Source organism: Musca autumnalis, unplaced genomic scaffold (assembly GCF_047663935.1).
Source record: "Musca autumnalis isolate F117 unplaced genomic scaffold, ASM4766393v1 scaffold_1, whole genome shotgun sequence".
In the NCBI taxonomy this organism is placed as follows: Eukaryota; Metazoa; Arthropoda; class Insecta; order Diptera; family Muscidae; genus Musca; species Musca autumnalis.
The window spans coordinates 298673370-298695189 of NW_027411644.1; the positions used below are offsets into that span (position 1 = coordinate 298673370).

At 32.9% G+C, this 21820-nt stretch overlaps 1 protein-coding gene across 23 annotated transcripts in view; it reads right to left on the bottom strand.

Annotated features, from left to right (window-relative positions):
- The window catches only part of cher (filamin A protein cher), a 261724-nt gene that overhangs the window by 110348 nt on the left and 129556 nt on the right, over positions 1–21820 (bottom strand). For all 23 annotated transcript variants that reach the window (XM_073961896.1, XM_073961898.1, XM_073961894.1 and 20 more), the window contains one exon: positions 7101–7245. In XM_073961896.1, the coding sequence (XP_073817997.1) occupies positions 7101–7245 (145 nt within the window). The remainder of the gene's footprint in view (positions 1–7100; positions 7246–21820) is intronic.

Consider the following 21820-nt stretch of genomic DNA (forward strand, 5'->3'; position numbering starts at 1 on the left):
AAAGTAAATAAAAAGGAGCAGGTAATAACATTTTTAGTTTATATAACAAGCCTTGATGCCAAACCCTATCAAACGCCTGTTTGATATCCAGAAAGGCTGCAGAACAGAACTGCTTACATTCCAAACAATCTCTTATAACCTTCACCAGTCTATGACACTGCTCAGGTGTTCCGTGATTTTCTCTGAATCCAAACTGATGATCTGGCATAATATTTATATTATTTAAAATCGGAAGAAGTCGCTTTCGAAACAATTTTTCGAACAGTTTAGAAAATATGGACAATAAACTTATAGGCCTATACGATGATAACAGGTTTTCAGGTTTGCCAGGTTTTGGTATCATAATTATTTTAGCACATTTCCATTGCACTGGAAAATGGGACAGCCTCATAATAGAATTATAAATTGTCGTTAGGAACACCAAACCCTTCTTTGGAAGCAATCTTATGACTTTGTGATCAACTAAGTCTGACCCTGGTGTTTTTTTCTTTAGATTTTTAATTTCCTTACAAACTTCACTAAACGTAAAATGTTTAATAGGGCGACTCATTTGGCATGGAACATCCAAAAAATCGGAAATTAATTTATTTTGTTGGGGACTACATAAATCAAAAGGTGTAAAGGAATTCACCAAGTGGTCTTTAAACGCCTCAGCTTTGTCCTTGTTTGATCTACACCAATTTCCATTTGAATGTTTTATAGGCACATTTCTCTTTTGAGGTCTCTTAAGATATTTTGTTGCTCTCCATAAACTGTGCTCGTTACTTTCATCTGGGCTTAAATTACTTAAGAAGCTTCCAATTGATTGGTTTTTGTAGTCACTTAGAAGGGTTTTAAGCCGATTTGAAGCTCTGTTTAAATTTGTTTTGTCCATTGGGTGTCTCGAATTTTGCCAAATTCTGCGCAATCGTCTCTTTTCTCTTATCATTGATCGTATTTCAGCCGTAACATAAAAGTTTGTGGAATTTAGATCAATTTTATCGGGAGTGTATAGATTTGTAGCATTGTGTATGACTTGTGTTAAATGTTCTATAGCATTTTCCAATTCCTTTCCGGATTTAATCGGGATATTTAAATTTAGGTGTTGTTCAATGTGATGTTGTACCATAGGTATGTTGGTTTTTGATGTAATTAATGTTTTATGTTTATGTTTATGAACATTTCTTGTACTAAAGTTAAGAATAATTGGACTGTGATCTGAGTCTAAATCATAACATGCGTTTATACTTAGCATTGAATGGCATATTCCTGAGTAGATGAAAAAATCTATTAGATCGGGAATTTTATTTGGGTCTGCAGGCCAATATGTAGGACTACCAGTTGACAAAACTTCGTAATGGTTTAAAGCGATGCATTTATACAGTTCTCTTCCTTTGGGGTTTGATAGCCGAGATCCCCACCAAGTATGTTTGGCATTGAAATCGCCACCGACGATGAATTTGTTTCCAAGATTTTTGAAGAAATTTTCATATTGTATACATTTTAAATTAAATCGAGGAGGAAGATAAACGGAGTAAATAGATACTTTTGAATTTTCGCATATTATATTAACACCAGCTGCCTGCATAAAAGATTCTAAGATTGGCTCCGCTTCTTCGTATATAATTTTAGATTTAATAATTATAGCTGCACCTCCATGGGCTCGGTTATCTGGATGATTCGCTGTTATAATGTCATAATCTTTAATTCTGAAGTATGATTTGCTTGTAAAATGAGTTTCAGAAATAAGTAGAATATCTATAAAATTTTTATGAAGGAATAATTCTATTTCATTTCTATGATTTGAAATGCCATTGGCATTCCACTCAGCAATGATCAAATCTACTTGCATAATTTTGACATTAGCAATGTCATCATATTCATTAAAGAATTTGTCATTTCTATTTGTTTCGTTAGCAAAGATTCTATCTTGCTTAACAAATTTATTTCTCCCGTGCTTTGACCTTTGACGGCTTGGGCATATGACACAAAGTTATCTGAAGTCTGGTTGGGCATGGTGTTATCTTCATAAGCAGTTTCGTTACGTTTAGAATACACGGGAGCAGACTTCTTTTGAACCAGTTTTTGGTAAATCGGGCATCCTTTGTAACTAGCTGTATGGGTGTTCAAGCAGTGCAAACATTTAGGTGCGGTATTTTCTGGTTTATTACATTCTAATGTGGGATGACCTAAACCACATTTAACGCACCTAAAAGGTTTACGGCAGTATGATTTTGTGTGTCCAAATTCTTGACATCTAAAGCATTGCACTAAGTCGTCAAATTTTCTTGGGGGTTCAATAGTAACAATGTTATTGAATATGCCAGTAATATTATAAATCTCTTTATTGTTACTTTTGGGGTCCAAATCAACGAAGAACATGGGTAAAGGCTCCTTGGTTTTTCTGCTAATTATGTTACGTACGCTCCTTACATCGTGACCTTTACTCATTAAAAAGGCTTTTATATCCGATACATCGGTGGTGTAATGTAAATTTTTAATTACTACCCTGTAAGCTCTTTCCGTTTTCAGTTGATAAGTATGATAGCATATATTGTTACTATCAAAGTGCTTAATTACTTTTCTGTACGAATCAACATTTTTTATCATTAGACGAACTTCACCTTTCAGAAGAGATTTAAAATTAAAATCTTCAACTGGAATCATTTTATTTATACTATCCAACATTTTAGTAACATTCTTGACGTCCGGAATAAAAATTGGTGGCGGTTTTGGTACAGCTTGATTTGGTTCTGGTTGATTCGGTTCAGCTTGATCTGCTTCATTTTCCATAGTTGATAACACACTAAATCTGTTGGATGTGGACGGCTGGTTGTCATCAACCACTTGCTTCCTTTTTGGCGAATTACCTAAAGGTGGGGACATAGTTATTTTTCTTTTAGTCGACACTTCCTGCCACTTTTCTTCTTGATGATCAATGCAATCAGTTGCATTACTTTTTGTTGTAACACTCATTGCGGCTATTTTTTTAATTATTGTTATTTTTTGCGTTGTGGTTAATTCAGGTTTTGCAAGCAATGCAATTAATGCACGCATGCAAAAAATTGGAACACTGCAAGACAGTGCACTGTCTCTTTTTTTTTAATTAAAGAACAAAAAAATAAATAAACCGTTGCAATTTTTTATGAAATTGTTGTTAACGAAATATTGCCGTTTTAAGCAGTAACACGTCTGTCTAGTAGCAAAGTTAAACAACGACTGAGATTAGAAATGTAAAACAAAATTTGGTTATGTTTCGAGAAGTTTTTATTAATAAAACGTTATAGAAATCAAGATCTTTTTAACTATAAAACCACGAAAAACATAATATCGCTTAAAAAGGGATCACAAGGAGTACTTTCGGTAAAAAATTCCAAACGATTTTCAGACAGACCTTAAACTGCAAATACGCGAAAAGTTGAAGTCACAAATCAGTCACTCCCTTGTTCTGTTCCTTTGCTTTTGAAAATGGTAAAACCGGCAAAAGTAGTACAAGTTGTAAACTGCTCCCAATGAATTGTATGGTGTCAGAAGTAAAGGAACGCTTTTCAAGTAAAAAGTTGTAAAACTTGAAGATTCTTGCACGTGAAGGAACAGAGCTCCTTATTGCGTACCATTTTAGCGAACATTTTTTATCTTTTGTGGGGTAGGTTCCCGACGAAGTGGGCCGAAATGGCCCATCTAAGTTTGGGCAAAATATTGCGAAATTCTGTTGCTTTCATTTTGGTTTTTCATTTGTTGTACCTCATAATCGATTGTAATAAGCTGCACGCGAGAGATGAAATGACAGAAAAAAGGTAACTGCAATATCCCTAATGTGAAAAAATCAACAAAAAATCGTCCTCTTGTAAAATTGAATAAGAAATTCTGCAGCAAGAGACGTAGATTTGCCATTTTGAAATAACTAAAACACGTATCTTGATGCACAAACTTATAATCCGATTTCCTTTGATTAAGACACAAATATCTTTTTAACGGTTCAATGATTTTCTTTCATTGTTTCCTTTTTATTTTCATAAAAAAAGTCTACGAATAGGTATTTCTGAAAATAAACGAACTACATATATTTTGTTATGAAACGTCATCTCGTATTATTATTGTTCAGTATTTGACACGCTCCAAGGCATATTTATACAAGGTAGAAGTGACAATCAGCTGTATTCTTACTTTTTTTGTAAATTTAGTTTTCAAAATGTGATAGGGTCTACTCATGAAATTTAAAACTTCGAAATGTGCTACCATAAAATTCGTGTAATAATAATGACCTATTACAGTTCTGTATGCTTTATATTTACATTTTGATTCAAATTTGTTCTATTTTAGAGGATTTTCAAAATGTATTTATGTTTTTCCTGAACAAATTTTTGGAACGACCCTATTATTCAATATTTGTCTTTGACAATTAATTTTCAATAATAACAATGTTGTTTTTGTAAATTTGTTAGTTGTTGTAATTCATGCATTTACCTTATATGAATATGCCTTGACACGCTCCCGTACAGACATACAGGGTTGTATTTACCTAAATTTGACAGATGCGACTACCTTTTATCATTCTACCATGATCAATACTTTTATTCGAGGATTATTTTCCCTATTTTTCTACATTGTCATATTTCACCAATACTTCTCTTCGATATAGAATTTAGCTTTAGAACCATCCTTACCATACTACAGATAGCAGTAAATATCGCATGCATATTTGTTCCACAAACATCCCAGAAGGGACAAGGGAGCATTCAGGTGGGTGTGCATACCATTGCAACACGATGACACCCATATTTTTTATAAATTCCTTCATTTTGTAGAGAACGAGTTATAAATAAACTCATTTCTAAGTTTATTTCAAATGATTCATCTATTAGTAGGAGGTTTATAGTTAATCTGTCAATTTTCTCTATCATTTCCCGTTTCAATCACAATTAAGACTTTTGGTTCTTATATTTGCTTTTTTCAATAGTTGTTTTGATTGAGCTTTATGTTGAAATATTCGCTATGTAATGTACCTATTGGTTACCTCCTGGTTGTTGTATTCTTATTGTAGTTAACCCTTATTTAATAATGGTCGAAGGGCTACATTTGGTTCGTGTATTTGCTACTTTATTTTAATGATTCGTTTGATCGAGGTTTTGGTCTGGACTAGTGACGACTTAAACAGTGGACACTTTCACTTTTCTATTCACAGATGTCGCTAGCATTCATACTTATGTTATAATCTGGTAAAAGAATAAAATACTGACGAGCCATATTTGAAATAGGTTGCTCGTTAACTTTTATTATTTTACAAGAAATTACTTAAGTCAGAATGTCATACTGGTTAAATTCCTGGTATACGAAAGACCTTCTTTTGCTGGAAAACTTTAAGAACTTTTGGAGATCTTTTATGGTTAGATGACTTTGAGGTCTTTTATGGCTTGGGGACATTTTGAAAGCCTTTAATAGGCAAAAGATCTGAGGAATGTGAAGATATCTTCTAGCACTAGAAACCTGTTCGATAAGATGATAAATGAACATTGTAGAATATTCTGGATTAAGGTTCTCTAAACACCATATCAAACGACGAACTCTTAAGACAGACAAAGGAAGATCCAATACTGCAACAAATTACAAGACGAAAGTGGAAATGGATTGGCCATACATTGCGCAAACCAATTAATAGCATCACCAGAACAGCTTTGGAGTGGAATCCGCAAGGAAACCGTCGACCCGGACGTCCAAAAAATACTTGGAGGAGAACCATAAAGACTGAATTAAACCAGATAAATAAATCTTTCGATGAAATAAAATTAATATGTCAAGATAGATTAAGATGGAAATGTATTATAGAAGCCCTATGTTCCCAAGTGGAATAATAAAGAAAAAAAAAAACATGTATGGTATGTCGGAGAACTGTAAAAACGAGAGAATATCTTATATCATTCTCTCATTTTTATAGTTGTTTCCAGTCAGATGTGAACCAGATCGCGCGACTAGACCTCAAAATCTAGACAACTTTTAAGAAATCTTCTATAGCAAAAAAGTCTTTTAGATGCCCGTCAAAGCTCAAAAATTTGTAGAAATCTTCTAGCACTATGCATAAAAGAACTTTTAGAAGACATTTCTGATTTTTCAGAAGCTTTTTAGAAATTTTTTAGCGATAGAAGACCTCGAGATGTATTTTATGTCTAGAAGAAATTTCACAGAAGGGGAACAAATGACTCTTCTTTGGATATAAAAACCTTCAATTTGAAATTCACAAATGCAAATTTACAATCTTGGATGTACATATAAATGGCTCCAAATGCCGAAAATTGTCTAGCAACAACAACATCTAATATACCTTATGATGTTAACCTAACCAGTTAACGTAACGATTGTCGGATAGCTGTTGATGTGTATATAGGACTTCGCTAGATATCAATTTTTCAATATAATCTCCTTAGGTCGTATAGCTCGATTAATTAATTAAATTAGAAATTTCACATGTTTTCTTAGACTTTTGCTAGGTTCAAGATATTTTAGGACGATAAGACCCTTTTGGAGTCGCTTATTGTTTAAAACCGTGACATTTTTTATGAATATTCGATTTTAAGAAGTTTCCTATGGTCTCATGATTTTTGGGAAATTAAATGTCTCCTAGACTTCCTTTCCTTTTTCATCATCGTCTCATTTTTTAACAAAATTGTTCTTGGCATTAAATATCTATTATCCTACCATAGATTCCTTAAAGGTAAATATTTTAGTCCCAGTCATGTATCAGTAGATGGTTCATAGTTCATGCATCGTTTCCCCTTTTCAATCACGATCTGTTTTATATTTGCTCCATTCATTTATTTACCTTTCGGTTTAAACATTCGCTATTAAGGTAAGGGCAAGTTGGTTACCTGGTTGTTGTATTCGTTATTGCAGTTGGTCGTTCTTTATAGAGATCTATATGCCATATTTGGTTCTTGTTTTTGCTACGTTATTTCGATTGATTCGTTTTATTGGGGTTTTAATCTAGACTAATTAGTGCAGGCTTTGGCCTTTTATTCTTTAACTAGAATTACAATGTTGGCTTTTTAGTCCGACCTTATTTTGGGTAATGGTTCTGTTTCGAGGGATTTCAGTCATTTTTGATTGAAAGTTTTAAAATTGCATACCTTTGTTTTGGTGTTGGTCCCGAGCCATTCAATTGTTGATCATCTTCACCCTCCCAGGCTGGCATAGAAATGGAATAGTGGAGAATCAAAGTCCATATTAGACCCAAGATCAATTTCAATTTACAATCAACAATATCTGAAGAATCTGTAATGAATACAAGAGGAGAAAAACAATAAGTAAAATGTTAAAATTAAAATATATAATAAATATAAAAATATAATAAAAAATGTATAAATATAGTAAAGACCCGTTTAAATAATTAACATAATTTGTTCACTGGTTTGTTTTATCTTAAGAAGCTAATGCTAATTTGATGGTCTCCATCCATATGGGGGAAAGAAACATAAGATTTATGGTCTGTTATAAAACAAGAGGCAAACTTGTTCCAGGAAAAAACATAATAATTTTTCCACATTGTGGTTTTGAGTTTAAATAGTTAGAAAGACAGAAAGCTGGGAATTAAAAAAGAATTGGACGTTTAAATACATATTTTATGGAGGAGTAAAAGCAAAAGCATATTTTTTTAAAAAGATTTTATTATAAATATAAATTTATCATGAGAAAAATATCTTCCAACTTGAAATTAATTGTTTAACTTTTTCGACATTTTCTTGAGTCTCTTTCTCTCTCTAAATATGTGAAGAATGTCTGTTTTGTCTTCTTGTGGTAATCAAAAATATAATATTTTTTTGACAAGTAAACACAATTAACCAAAGAAGAAGAAGAAAAAAAGAAATAAAACAGGTTTTTTGTTTATACAGCAAAGAAACCGGCTAATAATAATTACGGTGGTCTATTAAAAACAACAACAACAAGCAACATTGTAGTAAAACAAAATTGTTAAAAACATTTAACAAGATACCGAAAAAAGACACGAAACGCTTTATATTCAGGCATGCCTCTGCCGGTTTTTTAGCTTTTTGGTCAAGTTCAGGGTTAAACAGCTTCTTTCTCGCTGTCTGTCTGTCTCTTTTGTATATCGTATCTTTTGTCTGTCACTTAATGTCTGTTATAATGCGAATTTTGACTTACTATGTCTTGTGAGACAAAGACATTTTTTTTGGTATAATGAAATGCATTAAAATGAGGAGACCGGTGGCTGGCTGGTTAACTGTTGTCAGTCATCCGAGTGTGATGATTAACTAATTTTTCTATTGTTGAGATTTTAATTTAATTGCTTTGGTTATTGTTTCCGAAATAAATTATGTTAATTTTGAAAGTATTGAACGACAACTAAATATTTGGAGTTCATTGAACCCCAGAAGAAATTTGCTATGAGAAATGTCGATTTGCTATGAGAAATGTGGATACTATAAAGATTTTCGGATTAAAAATAATATTTTCTATAGAAAATGTTAAGTACATAATTACCTGTTTTATTTCACCTCAAATTATTTGAAGCTTGAATATTTTAATAATATGCTTGGACACCTAATAAACTTTATATAAATATTAAAATCTAGGTAGTAGTATTTATGTTCTTGAAACTAAAAAAAAATTGCAGGTATTTCAGAATTTCAGAGGAGGCTGTTCTCTAATCGATAATCCACGGATATCCTTACTAAAATATGTTTAAGTGTATAAAACGACAATATTGGAGTATGCTATGTATAGAAATATACACTTTTAAAAAAATAAAAGAATAAAAAGAAAATATATCAGATCAAGATATAAATTTTATATAAGGGTCACATGATTGTTATGCATTGACAATGATTGTTTGTAGGAAGAAAGGAGACAACAGGAATATCGACAATATCCAATAATGACATTACAACTCTGTTGTTCAAGGCCAGAGATACAGAGACGCTTGAAGATATACTAAGCTGTAGATTGCTAACAAATATTGTATGCATATAAATCTAGAATCTATTTATAATGTACTGGTCGCTATCATTCGGAAAACGAATTAGCAAATAAAGAGGTATGATCGTTGTATGTTTCTTTTTTACTTTCTTTCATTTAATTATAGATTTAAGAAAATCTATGTTAGAGAGCGCTTATTAAAATACTATTTTCAATTACTAAAAACATTAGTTTAGTCCCATTCATCTATTAGTAGTTTGTTCATAGTTCATGTGCCATTTTGCTCTATCGCATGCGATATTATTGGTTCTTATATTTGCTTCTTTCAATAATTGTTTCATCGAGCTTTTGGTTCAAACCTTCACCGCCTATGTAAATACCAGTTGGTTACCTGGTTGTTGTATTCGCTATCGCAGTTGGTCTTTCTTCTGAAGTTCCACACATATGGGTACTTGTACTTGCTAAGTTAATTTAAGGATACTCTCAGTCTATTACAAAATAAGTTTCCAGGGTATATTTTTGGTGTTTATGGGCGGTGTTGAGTATCATAAACCGTGGCCACTGACAGACTCAATCAACGGAGTCTTCAACAAAAAAAAAAAAAAAAAATAAAAAAAAAAATAAAAAAATAATAATAATAATCCTTCTTATTTTGGAAGAATACCCCATGGGCGGGAACGGTGTTTTTGGAATGTTCGAGGCATTATCTAGAGAAGTGTGAAGAGTAAAGGAAGTGTATAAATGAGTGACCCTAACTGTTGAGACATATCGGAACCCATATCTCCGGAAGTATTGGCTTCCATTAGGAAAACAAAATTTATAATATGGTAGTCATGGCCACAATGAGTATCCGCTAGTTATATTTAAGCATGACCCGAAATGTGGATTTAAGCATAACAGTTTTGAAGGTATCAACTTCGATCCATATCACCGTAGGATTTTTAGACCTTTTGGGTCATTATGTCAGCATGCATGGATTTGCCTATGAAAAAATTTTATCCTCATAATCAGGAACACAAGGACTAGCTTCGAGAAAAATTTCAAAACAATCTTCGAAAAGTTCTTAAACCACACTTAAGAACAATCTAGAACTTTAGTGAGGGATGTGTGTGAAGGTGTTGTCTGATACAACTTCTAATAGAAGCCCAGAAGATTTCATAGAAAATCAAATTATCTTCTTATATATCAGTGAAGGTTTTATCCTAGAGTACCAGACTTTTAATTAAAGCCAGTTGGTCTTCTCGTTGAAGAATTTCTGGATGTTTTCACGTATAAGACCTGAAGACCCGTATAAAGCCCACAGAAGACCCGAGGATCTACTGTCATAGAAGCATTTTCTTATAAAATCTGCAGTTGTTTTCATAAAAGACAAAAGGTCTGGAAGTCTTGTGATAGAAAACACGGATATCTTCTGATAGAGATAAAATAACTGATGATGTTTTCATAGACGTCCCGGATGTCTTTTGATAGAAGATTTGAAGGTTTTCCCATAGAAGAAGGATATTGTGTACAAAGAATGTTTATGAGGTCGCTCAAATGGGCCGCACCGTGGTGCAATGGTATGCACACCCGCCTTGCACACATAAGATCGTGGGTTCGATTCCCCGGCCAAACCATCAAAACACTTTTCAACGGTGGCAAAATACCGCTCAGTAATGTTGGCGAAATTTCCTGAGTATTTAAGCCATGTAAAACTTCTCTACAAAAGTGGTGTTTTAGACACGCCGTTCGGACTCGGCGATAAACGATAGGTCCCATATCATTGAGCTAATATGAATCGGGGTGCACTCATTGATATGAGAGAAGTCTCCCTTGTCCCTTATGGGATGTTTGTGGAACAATTATTATTATATTATTATAATTTTTGCAAATAACGAAATTTTTCGGTAAGTTAATAAGTTGTCGCTAAGTTCTACCGATAGCAACAGTGTTGTCAAATTTTATTAATAATTTTCATTCATAATTTTGCGTTTTAATTTTTCCGATTTTTGTCGGTAGTAAAAAAATCAGTTACAGAATTCCACTATTCTTTTGGAAAATTATGTCATGAAGCATGGACTTGTCCATAAAAAAGTTATATCATTGTAATCTGAATCACAAGGACTACCTTTGAGAAAAATTTCAAAACTGTCCTCGAACATCCCTTAGGCAAAAATGTGGTGAGGGAGATACATGTCCAAGGGTGTTGTCCGGTATAGTTTCTAATAGAAGACCCAAAGAACTGCTCATAGAAGATTAGGTGGTCTCATTATTTAACACCAAAAGGTCTACTTATAAAAGTCTTATGGGCTATTGGATGCGAAAACGGGCTTTTCAAAGAGCACAGGAAAGACATTTCATTAAAGGTCAGTAGGTCTACTCGTCAAGAACTAGTACGATTTTTGAAAATATTTCTAGATAGCCGATAGCCGTAGTCGCTAGTGCTTTTAGCTATAAGTTTATTATAATTTTTAATTGTAATAAATATTTAAATAAATAAATAAATATTTCTAGAGGACTTCTCATATGATATGATATGGATATGATCTTATAAAATACCTGACGGTTTTTTCCATTGAAAGGTATTTTCGACCAAAAAGACTTTTCATGAAAAGTCAGTAGGTTTTCTGTAGCACTTTTCATAAAATACTTAGAGAAATTCTCATAGTATATCTGGATATGATCTCATAGAAGACATGGTGGTTTTCTCATTGAAAGCTGGGAGGTATTTTGGCAGATGATCCGAAGGTTTACTCTCAGATGACCACGAGGATTTTTATAGAAAACATGGTGGTATTTTTATAGAATGCCTGTAATTTTTTTTTGGAAGACAAAGAGGTCATATTATAGAAGTTCTGAGAGTATATTAGAAGACCTGAGAGTCTATTAGAAGACCTGGTTTCTTCTCATTTCAGATCTGGAGGTCTTATGATAGAAGAACTGGAGACAGTCTGCGAGAAAACATGGAGACCTTGGGTAGAAGATCTTGAAATCTTCTGATAGAAGACGTATTTTTCTTTTTCTAGAGGACCTGGAGGTCTTCTGAAAGAAGACTTGAAGGTCAACTCATAAAATATCATTTTCATAGAAGACCTGGATGTCTTATAATAGTAGACCTATAGGTCTTCTCATAGCAAACCTGGTTGTCATCGCATAGAAAACCTTCTATTAGAAAGCCTATTGGAGTACATTCGATAAAAAATTTCAAATCAATTCTCCAATAGCCCTTATAATGCAAGTAAGCGAAAAAATATTGAAATTTTGTGATGGATGATGCTGTTGTCCGATATAGTCCACCTTGGAATATGATTTAAATTTTAGAGAACTCTTACGATGTGTAAAGGTTGAACCATAGGATTTCTTCGAGCTTCCGGGTCATTATGTCATTAAGCACGGACAATACATCGCTGTAAGCAGGACCACAAGGACTACCTTCGATGAAAATTATAAGTGATCCTTAAACTGCACATAAGCGAAATTGTTGAACTGTTGTGAGGGAGGTATATTCGCAAAAATTATTATAATATGCTAAGATTATCGTGCCCTCAATTTTGTCACCGTATGATTTCTTAGAGTTTTATGGCCATTATGTCAGAAAGCATGCATGGACTTGTAATTCTAATCAGAAACATAAGGTCTACCTTCGAAGAAAATTGTATACAGATCCTAAAACATTCGTTTAACTTTAAACGTAAACTTTGTACTTTTGTGAGAAAGGTTGTCCGATATAGTCCATCTTGGAACTTGCTATAAGTTCTGAGAAATATTGCGATATTCAAAGGTTGGACCAATGTCAGTCATTCCTTTTGGAAAGCCATTTAAGTTGGTCATCATTGGATTTTTTGAGCTTGTGGACCATTATCTCACAATTAGCATGGACTTGGCCCTGAAAAAATTGCACCTATTAAAATGTTGAACTTTTGTAGGGGTAGCACCTGAAGGAGTGGACGGGTATGGTCCGCATGTAAACATTGTATGTTGTAAATAAAGTTGTAAGCGTCATAAAACTGTATAAAACATATAACATGTAATAATAGTCGTGGGTTAATTCCCCAGATAAAAATAAATTATAATCAGTTTTGCGGTTATAGGGCATAAAGTGTTGCTATTTAAAGGAAAAGTCAGGAATAGACAGCGGAATTTTATGCAACCCCTATTTTTTGTCCGATTCATGTCAAATTTTGGGTGTGGGCATATTTTTGGCTTCTGATTAAATTGCAATCGAAACATATGACATATGCAAAATTTTGGAAAATGCATAAATTTTTGCATATGCAAAATTTATGCATTTTACATATTTTCTTATGCAACAAATATTTCAATAATATGTACAACAATGTTTGTATGTACAATTATTCTGTTTAAAATTCTCTTCAGACAAGTCAATAAAATAGGGAAATGTATAACCACAGCCTCAACCTTCAAAATACCAAAAATCGGAAGGTATCGTTCTATGGGAGCTATGTGAAGCCTGTACCTAAACCGACAAATTTTAGGTGAAAAGTTGTTTACCCCCAAGGAAGACATAATACCAAATTTCAGAAATTTTGCCGGGATATTGAGGCCACAACCTTCAAAATACCGGAAATCGGGGGGTACCATACTATAGGGGCTATAGGAAGACGTAGACCTATACCGAAAAATTTCAGGTGGAAAGTTTTGTACCCTCAAGGAAGACTTAATATCAAATTTCACCGATTTCGGAGGGATATTGAGGCCACAACCTCCTAAATACCAGAAATCCGGAGGTACCATTCTATGGGGGCTATATGAAGACGTGGACCCACATCGAGAAATTTCAGGTGGAAAGCTTTATACCCCCAACGAAGACTAAATAGCAAATTTCAGTCATTACGGTGAGATAGTGAGGCTACAACTTTGAAAATATCGAAAATCGGGAGGTACAGTTCTATGGGGGCTATATGAAGACGTGGACCTATACTGAAAAATTTCAGGTGGAAAGTTTTATACTCCCAACGAAGAATTTATACAAAATGTCAGCCATTTAAGTGTGATGTTGAGGCCATAACCTTCAAAATATCGGAAATCTGGACGTACCGTTCTATTGGGGCTATATGAAGACGTGGACCCATGCGGACAAATTTCAGGTGTAAAGTTTCATAACCCTAACGAAGACTTAATACCACATTTCAGCCATTTCGGTGTGATTTTTAGACCACAAATCCTTGTACATATTTTTGCATATGGTTTTGCATATGCTCATTTTATGCAAGTATGTAAAAATATGTCAAATATGCACGATATGCAAAATATGCAAAAATTTCTGGGCCGTATGGTGCTTGCTTATACGAAAAGGAGTAAGTGAAGGATCAAAATCGGGCGGGGACGTCTATATGATAACCTAAACCACGACGACTTCGATATAATTTAGTGAATTTTTTTAGACCAGATTCCGTCACATTTTCCAAATTTCATTGATATATCCGTCCAATTTTTTGTTTGGTGCGTCAAATGTATGAAATCGGGGAAAATATATATAGAAGATATTTCCAAATCTGGACTGATTTTAATATAATTTGGCAAACATATTGCTAGACCAAATTCCGTCCTATTTTCCAAATCTCATCAAAAATGGACAGATATAGAGAGTTTGGGGCATCAAATAAATGAAATCTGCTGGATATATATATACGCGGTATGTATGTATTATACGTCGGAAAAGTATGAAATATACATCAACCTTTCTAACAGGCCATCCTGGGAGTGGATCGATATGGTCCATCTTCGATCTTTGGATAACATATTACGATTCGTTCGAGAGTTATCGTGGTTATCCAGCCAGACGAATGGATAGGGCTAAATCGACTCCAAATTGTCTGAAACTGAGTTCGTCCAAACATACTTGTGATTCCATTACTTCAATGAGGCAAATTTTTATCGTACCCAAATTTTTTTTGGGTTTATAAAAAATAGGTTTGAAGATATTATTTATTATACTATTTTAATAGAAATTGTGATGGATCTCATTGTTGTGGGTAGAATTCAAGAATTGAAATTTACTTTTTCAAACAAAACTAAAAATAAAAACAAAACCAATTGTAAAGTAATTTAAGCCATGTTTGATGAAATGGCAATGTAGACCCATATGTGTTTAGTTTAATGGTAAATAAATCATAGCTTCTCCATTACATATAGACATGTACATACACTATTATGAACATATATAGAATCCATGTAAACAGCATTCATTAACATTTGTACGTTTCCACGATAACAAATAACAGATACCAAAAATAATAATAAAAACAAAACGTGAGTTAAGTTAGGTTTCAAATTTCTTATGACAATTGTTTGGGGAGAGATATGGATAAGGCCAATGTGGCGGCGAATACCCCACAACACACCACACACAACTGCCAACTGCTGGATTACAATTAAATCAAGTTTTGTAAAAATCGTTGGCTGTTTTGTCGTCGGTCTAACACATCGGTCAATCAACCAAATCAAATGAAACCATATTCAATGCCAATTTTTATTTTTTTTGCTTCTATGGGATTTATTAAAATGTCTTGGTTATTTACGGATGATACCAATTCCCATATATTTTTTATTTTTGGCTTACAATTGTATTTTTACAACATTTGTTTAATTAATTAACAAATTACCTATGGAGAGAAGTAAACAAACATTTATGGATGACAAACTATTATGGCTTGTGATGGCGGCTATATGGATGGTTAATTAAAAGAAATGTCAAATATTTGTGACTTGGGTTTTAATGAGCTTTTCTCAAGAATGCCTATTTTCTCTTGGGTGTTTTTTTTCGATATTTTGCACTAATTATGGCTTTATTAAATGAAATTAATATTTCAAATTTCTCCTGGGATTTTATTTGCCAGGGAATTTGATTAATTATAAAAAATAAAGTGATGTTAACAATTTCTCAAAAAAGCTAACTTGTGCAACTTTCAAATCATTTTTTAATAAACAAATGTCCCCTCAAAAGCCCACAATTACACAAAAACACAAATGAATATTGTTTCTTTGTTTGCAGCTATAATATTTCATTGATGGCGCTAGGTCAATTACATAATTCCATTATAATTATCAACAATTGATTAATAACAAAAAAAAACTAAATACAATTGTGACTCAAGAGCTGACATCAGTTCTTTATAAATATGTTTGGAACAAAAACAAAAAAGCCTCAAATGCATATGGAAAGCAAATAATGCTGATAATAATTTTTTAACACTTTAGCACATTATTTATAAATGAATTAATAAAATTTTACACACCGGAACCAACAATTTCAACATACACTCGACATACATACGAATACATGAAGATTGCTAATTAGTCATTATTGTTCTATTTTGCTTTAGTTAAGTACATAGCTTATGTAAATATATGGATATATTATGCGGTGGGATATTATTATTAGAGTTTTTATGTTACCACCAGAACCCACTGCTATCCACAACGATATGACCAATGGAGTAATAATGTTGGAATTTATTAAAAAAAGCACGAAATATATTTAGACCGTGAACAACAAACAGCAGCATATTGTGGAGTTGTTTGTATGGTCATTGTTGCCACTGTTTGCCAGGTACAAAATTAGAGAATTTCTCGGAATGAATAATCATCCATCCGTTCCAAGTTCCATGTTGGGGGCAAAGTTTTTGTGGGAATTTTTTCTCGTTATTTCAATTTCGTTGCATTTCAGGCACAACAAAACAAATAACTTTCGTTATCGCTATTATGGGAATAAACCATGATAATGTTGGCTAGTTTATTGGATTTTTCTTATAGTGAGCAAAAGATTTTTTGCGGGATAACTTATATTTTTATAAATATATTTTATTTTTTTATTTTATTTTATTTTTTTATTTTATTTTATTTTATTTTATTTTATTTTATTTTATTTTATTTTATTTTATTTTATTTTATTTTATTTTATTTTATTTTATTTTATTTTATTTTATTTTATTTTATTTTATTTTATTTTATTTTATTTTATTTTATTTTATTTTATTTTATTTTATTTTATTTTATTTTATTTTATTTTATTTTATTTTATTTTATTTTATTTTATTTTATTTTATTTTATTTTATTTTATTTTATTTTATTTTATTTTATTTTATTTTATTTTATTTTATTTTATTTTATTTTATTTTATTTTATTTTATTTTATTTTATTTTATTTTATTTTATTTTATTTTATTTTATTTTATTTTATTTTATTTTATTTTATTTTATTTTATTTTATTTTATTTTATTTTATTTTATTTTATTTTATTTTATTTTATTTTATTTTATTTTATTTTATTTTATTTTATTTTATTTTATTTTATTTTATTTTATTTTATTTTATTTTATTTTATTTTATTTTATTTTATTTTATTTTATTTTATTTTATTTTATTTTATTTTATTTTATTTTATTTTATTTTATTTTATTTTATTTTAGAAATCGTCATTCTAACTAAAAATGTCAATCCTTTCTAAGAAATATTTTGGTATTATTTTCTATATGAAAAATTATTATTGAAAATGTTTTATAAAAAATTTTATTAAAATTCTATTTTTAATTATATAACCCTTTATTTAAAGCTAATAAAGCTTAAGAAAAATACTGAAAATACTTCCAAGTGACATCATCCTTAGGTGCAAACACCAAGAAAAAAAAAACGCGATAACAAATGTTGAATTAATTGTTTGTTTTCTCTTTCTCAACAATATTTTTTAAAGTGGTTATTTGTTCCAGTCTTGAGAATATTATTTGTTTATAGCAACAACAACATCATCAGAACAGTAACGGCAAAAACTGCAAGTTTCCATATTTTCATATTTATTTTGTGGCATGTATAACAACAATAAAAATCATGACAAATATCATGAATTTTTTATTACAACCGAGGAGATTTGAAGCTAAACAAGTAAAAAAGTAGCAGTCGGCTTTGCCGACAGAGATATACCCTCCGCCTTGGGGAATTGAAACATTCATCTACGGACAGATCGAATGTATTTAGGGTCTTTTCCGAATTTTGTGGCCCTTTTTGGACATTTGAATTTGTCGACAAAATGTGGATTATGGTTAAAGTTCAAAAGTGTTGCAGGGTAGGTATTTAGAGGAACCGACATAGTCGATTGTGGAAGTGGATCTTATTTTGGGAGTCATATCTTTTTGATATCTTTAGATATCTCGCCCACTAGTCATTTCAGGGGGATATCCTATAACTTTTGGACCAGTATGCCAAGTAAGCAAAGGATCTTCGAACAGACCCTAAACTGCACTTAGACACAAATGCTCAACTTTTGTGGGGGAGGTACCCTAAAGAGAGGACCGATATACGTCATTCTAGAAGTTAAACTAAATTTTAGCAAAATATTAGGAGATCCAAAGTTTGGACCAAATTGGTTGCCCCGTTCAGGGAATATCGTGAATTTTTTAATTATTGGGGGGAAGTACCGGGAGTTGTGCACCGGAATTGCTCATCTTCGAACTGAAACTAAGTTTGGACAAAAAATGACGAAAGTGGTCGGTTGATCTGTTCGAGAGTTATCGTATTCCCAGCCACTACATATGGTGCCATAGGTGGTTTTTACACCTTTCGGGCTGTTTTATCAAGAAGTGTGGACTTGCCCCTGAAAAACCGTTTACCATCGTAATGGAGTCAGCGAATGCAAGTTGCTTCAACAAAAATCAAAGTGATTCGTGAGCAGGTCTTAAAGTGAACTTATCCGAAATTTTGTGTGGGAGGTACCCGAAGGAGTGGACAAATTAAGTCTATATTCGAACCTAATCTATATCTGGTCGGTTTATTCGTGTTCGAGCTACAGTGGGCACCACAAACTGCTTTAGTAAAAACGGTGTTTCGTTAAAAATAAATAAAAAATCCGACAGTAGCTCAAGGTGTGATCTATCAGATGAAAACTACTAACAAAAATCTTCTAACAAATTACAAATTTTTTGTAAAAAATTCTTGAAAAATTCCTTTTTTCGTGATCAATAAGTGGCCCTAACCCCTTAAAGCTTAACAAATTTTTGAAACATTTAACACGACAAAAATTTAAAAAAAAAAAACAATAACAGCCGATGTGGACCTAAAGCTACTATGATCACATCCATAGTCTAAAAAATAAATACCACTTTTGTAACTGACAAAGAAAAAAAAAAAAGAAAAACTAGTAAAAAAACAAGTGAGCCAAGGCTATAGTCGGGTCGGGGCCGACTATGTGATACCCTACACCACTTGCCCTGTGCATAAGCTTTTGACTGGTAAAATTCAAAATATTAAAATTGGGATATCTTAGCTCTGAATGTCTTCATTAATACAGGTCAATTTTATTGAAACGCGTTTAAGTGCATCGTCAGAATAACTCAAATAAAAAATGGAAAAGTGGGATGTATGCCAACCATCAACCATCACATTCCGACCCCTGAATAATATCCGACCATTACCAAAATCAATAGGTTTATTCCTCTGTGGGACCCCCATTAACACCGACGTGTAGCGTGATTACAAAAAATTAAAAAATAGGACGTATTAACGACTATTGCTATATCTCCGTTATTTGGCAACATACGCCAACATGGGATGGGATTTTCTACTTTCATAGTCGGATTTTGCTTTTGGAAGGTCCCCAACCAATGCTGTGCTATTCGTCATTATTATTAAAATCGAAAAATGAGAAGTTGTGTTTTAATAGCGGCTATTGCGATATCTTCGTTGTTTGACCACCTACAACAACCTACTATACATCGTTTTTGGCATACCCCCCACAGAAGCTGAGATATTCGGTTTGGAAAAAACATTGTCTTTTTCTCCAAAAAAGTTTTTACACATTCCGACCCCTAAATATTATCCGACCATCACCAAAATAAATAGGCTTTTTCCCCTGCGGGACCTCCATCAACACCCAAAATTTGGTGACGAACCGATCAAAATTACGACCTATAGCGTGATTTCTTTAAAAGTGGAAAAATGGGATGTATTACCGACTATTGTGATATCTCCGGTATTTGGCCACCTACGCTAACCTACTTTGCATCATTGTAAAGACAAGATTTTCTACTTTCATAGCCAGGTTTTGTTTTTGGAAAGTATCCAACAAAAGCTGTGTTATTCGTCATTAGAATTAAAATCGAATAAATGAAAAGTTGGGTTCTATAAGCGACTATTGCGATATCTTCGTTGTTTGACCACCTACGACAACCTACCATACATCGCTGTAAAGGTGATATTTTCTGCTTTCATTAGCAGGCTTTGCCTTTAATATACCCGTTATAGATACGGAGATATTCGCTTTGAAATGAAACGTTGACTTTTTCCGCAAATACGTTTTTTGCCCATCCCGACCCCTGATTATTATCCGACCATCACCAAAATCAATAGGCTTCTTCCCCTCCGGGATCCTCATCAACATCCAACATTTGGTGACGATCCGATCAAAATTGCGACCTGTAGCGTGATTACAAGGTTTAGATGGACAGACGGACAGACGGACGGACGGACTGACGGACGGACACACATAGCCAGATCGACTCAGCTCGTCGAGACATTCATTTTGGTATATACAAGTATGGGTCTACGACCATTATTTCGATGCGTTACAAACTATTTGGCCAAAACCAACTTATAATACCCTCCCCACATAGTGGTGTAGGGTATAAAAGTATCAGTCGGCTTTGCCGACAGAGATATACCCTAAGCCTATGTGAATTGAATCTTTCATCTACGGACAAATCGAATGTATTTAGGGTCTTTTCAGAATTGTATTGCCCTTTTTGGACATTTGAACTTGCCGACAAAAAAGTGGGTTGGGATTAAAGTTCAAAAGTGTTGCGGAGGACATAGTCCATTTTGGAAGTGGATCTTATTTTAGAGTCATATCTTCTTGATAGATATCGCACCCACTATCACGATCTTCGAACAGACCCTAAACTACACTTAGACACAAATGTTGATCTTTTGTGGGGGAGGTACCCTATAGAGCAGATCGATATCGGCCATTTTAGAAGTTAAACTAAATTTGGACAAATCCATAGTTTGGACCAAATTGGTTGCCCCGTTCAAGAGAAACCGTGATTACCATTTTAGTGACATTTTTTTAATATTGGGGGGAAGTACCGGAAGATGCTGCCCATCTGCGAGCTGAAAATAAGTTTGGACAAAAAATGACAAAGTCCAAATTTTGGACCAAATCGATTGATCAGCTCGAGAGTTATAGTGCTCTAAAGCGACTACATATAGTGCCATAGCAGTTTTTACACCTTTCGTGCTGTTTTCTCACGAAGTATGGACTTGCCCCAGAAAAAAAATTTTGCCGTCATAATTGGGGCAGCGTAGTGAATACAAGTTGTTACAACAAAAATCAAAGCGATTCCAGAGCAGGTCTTAAACTGAACATTCCCGAAATATTGTGTGGGATGTAACCGAAGGAGTGAACCGATGCACAATGGTTCAGGAATCGATTTTCCTGGCCAAAAATCAAAATTTTATTTATTTATTATTATTATTTTTTAGTAATTTAATTGTTTATTTGTTGGTGTTTGACCATCTTTAATACATAGGAAGACATAAAAACCACAAAAACACTCATATTTTGATGAATTTCTCTGCAACTACCAGACCGCTTATAATTCGTCTGAAAGCTGGTTGTGTTATCTGTTTAACAAAAAAAGAATTATGAAAATATTTCTATCCGTTCAAAAGTTACAGAATTTTGACCAGGAAAAAACGATTCTAAACCACTGTGCGACGGAGTTCATATTGGAACCTCATCCAAGTCTGGTAGAAATTTTCAAGATCGCCAAATTATGGACCAAATCGTTTACTCCATTCAAGAGTTATAGTGCGCACAAATTTTCCGAACATTTTCGAACTTTTGTGGGGGAGGTACCGGCAGAAGTTGACCTATATAACCTATATAATTTTCAACCGAATCGTTCGAGAGTTATTGTGCG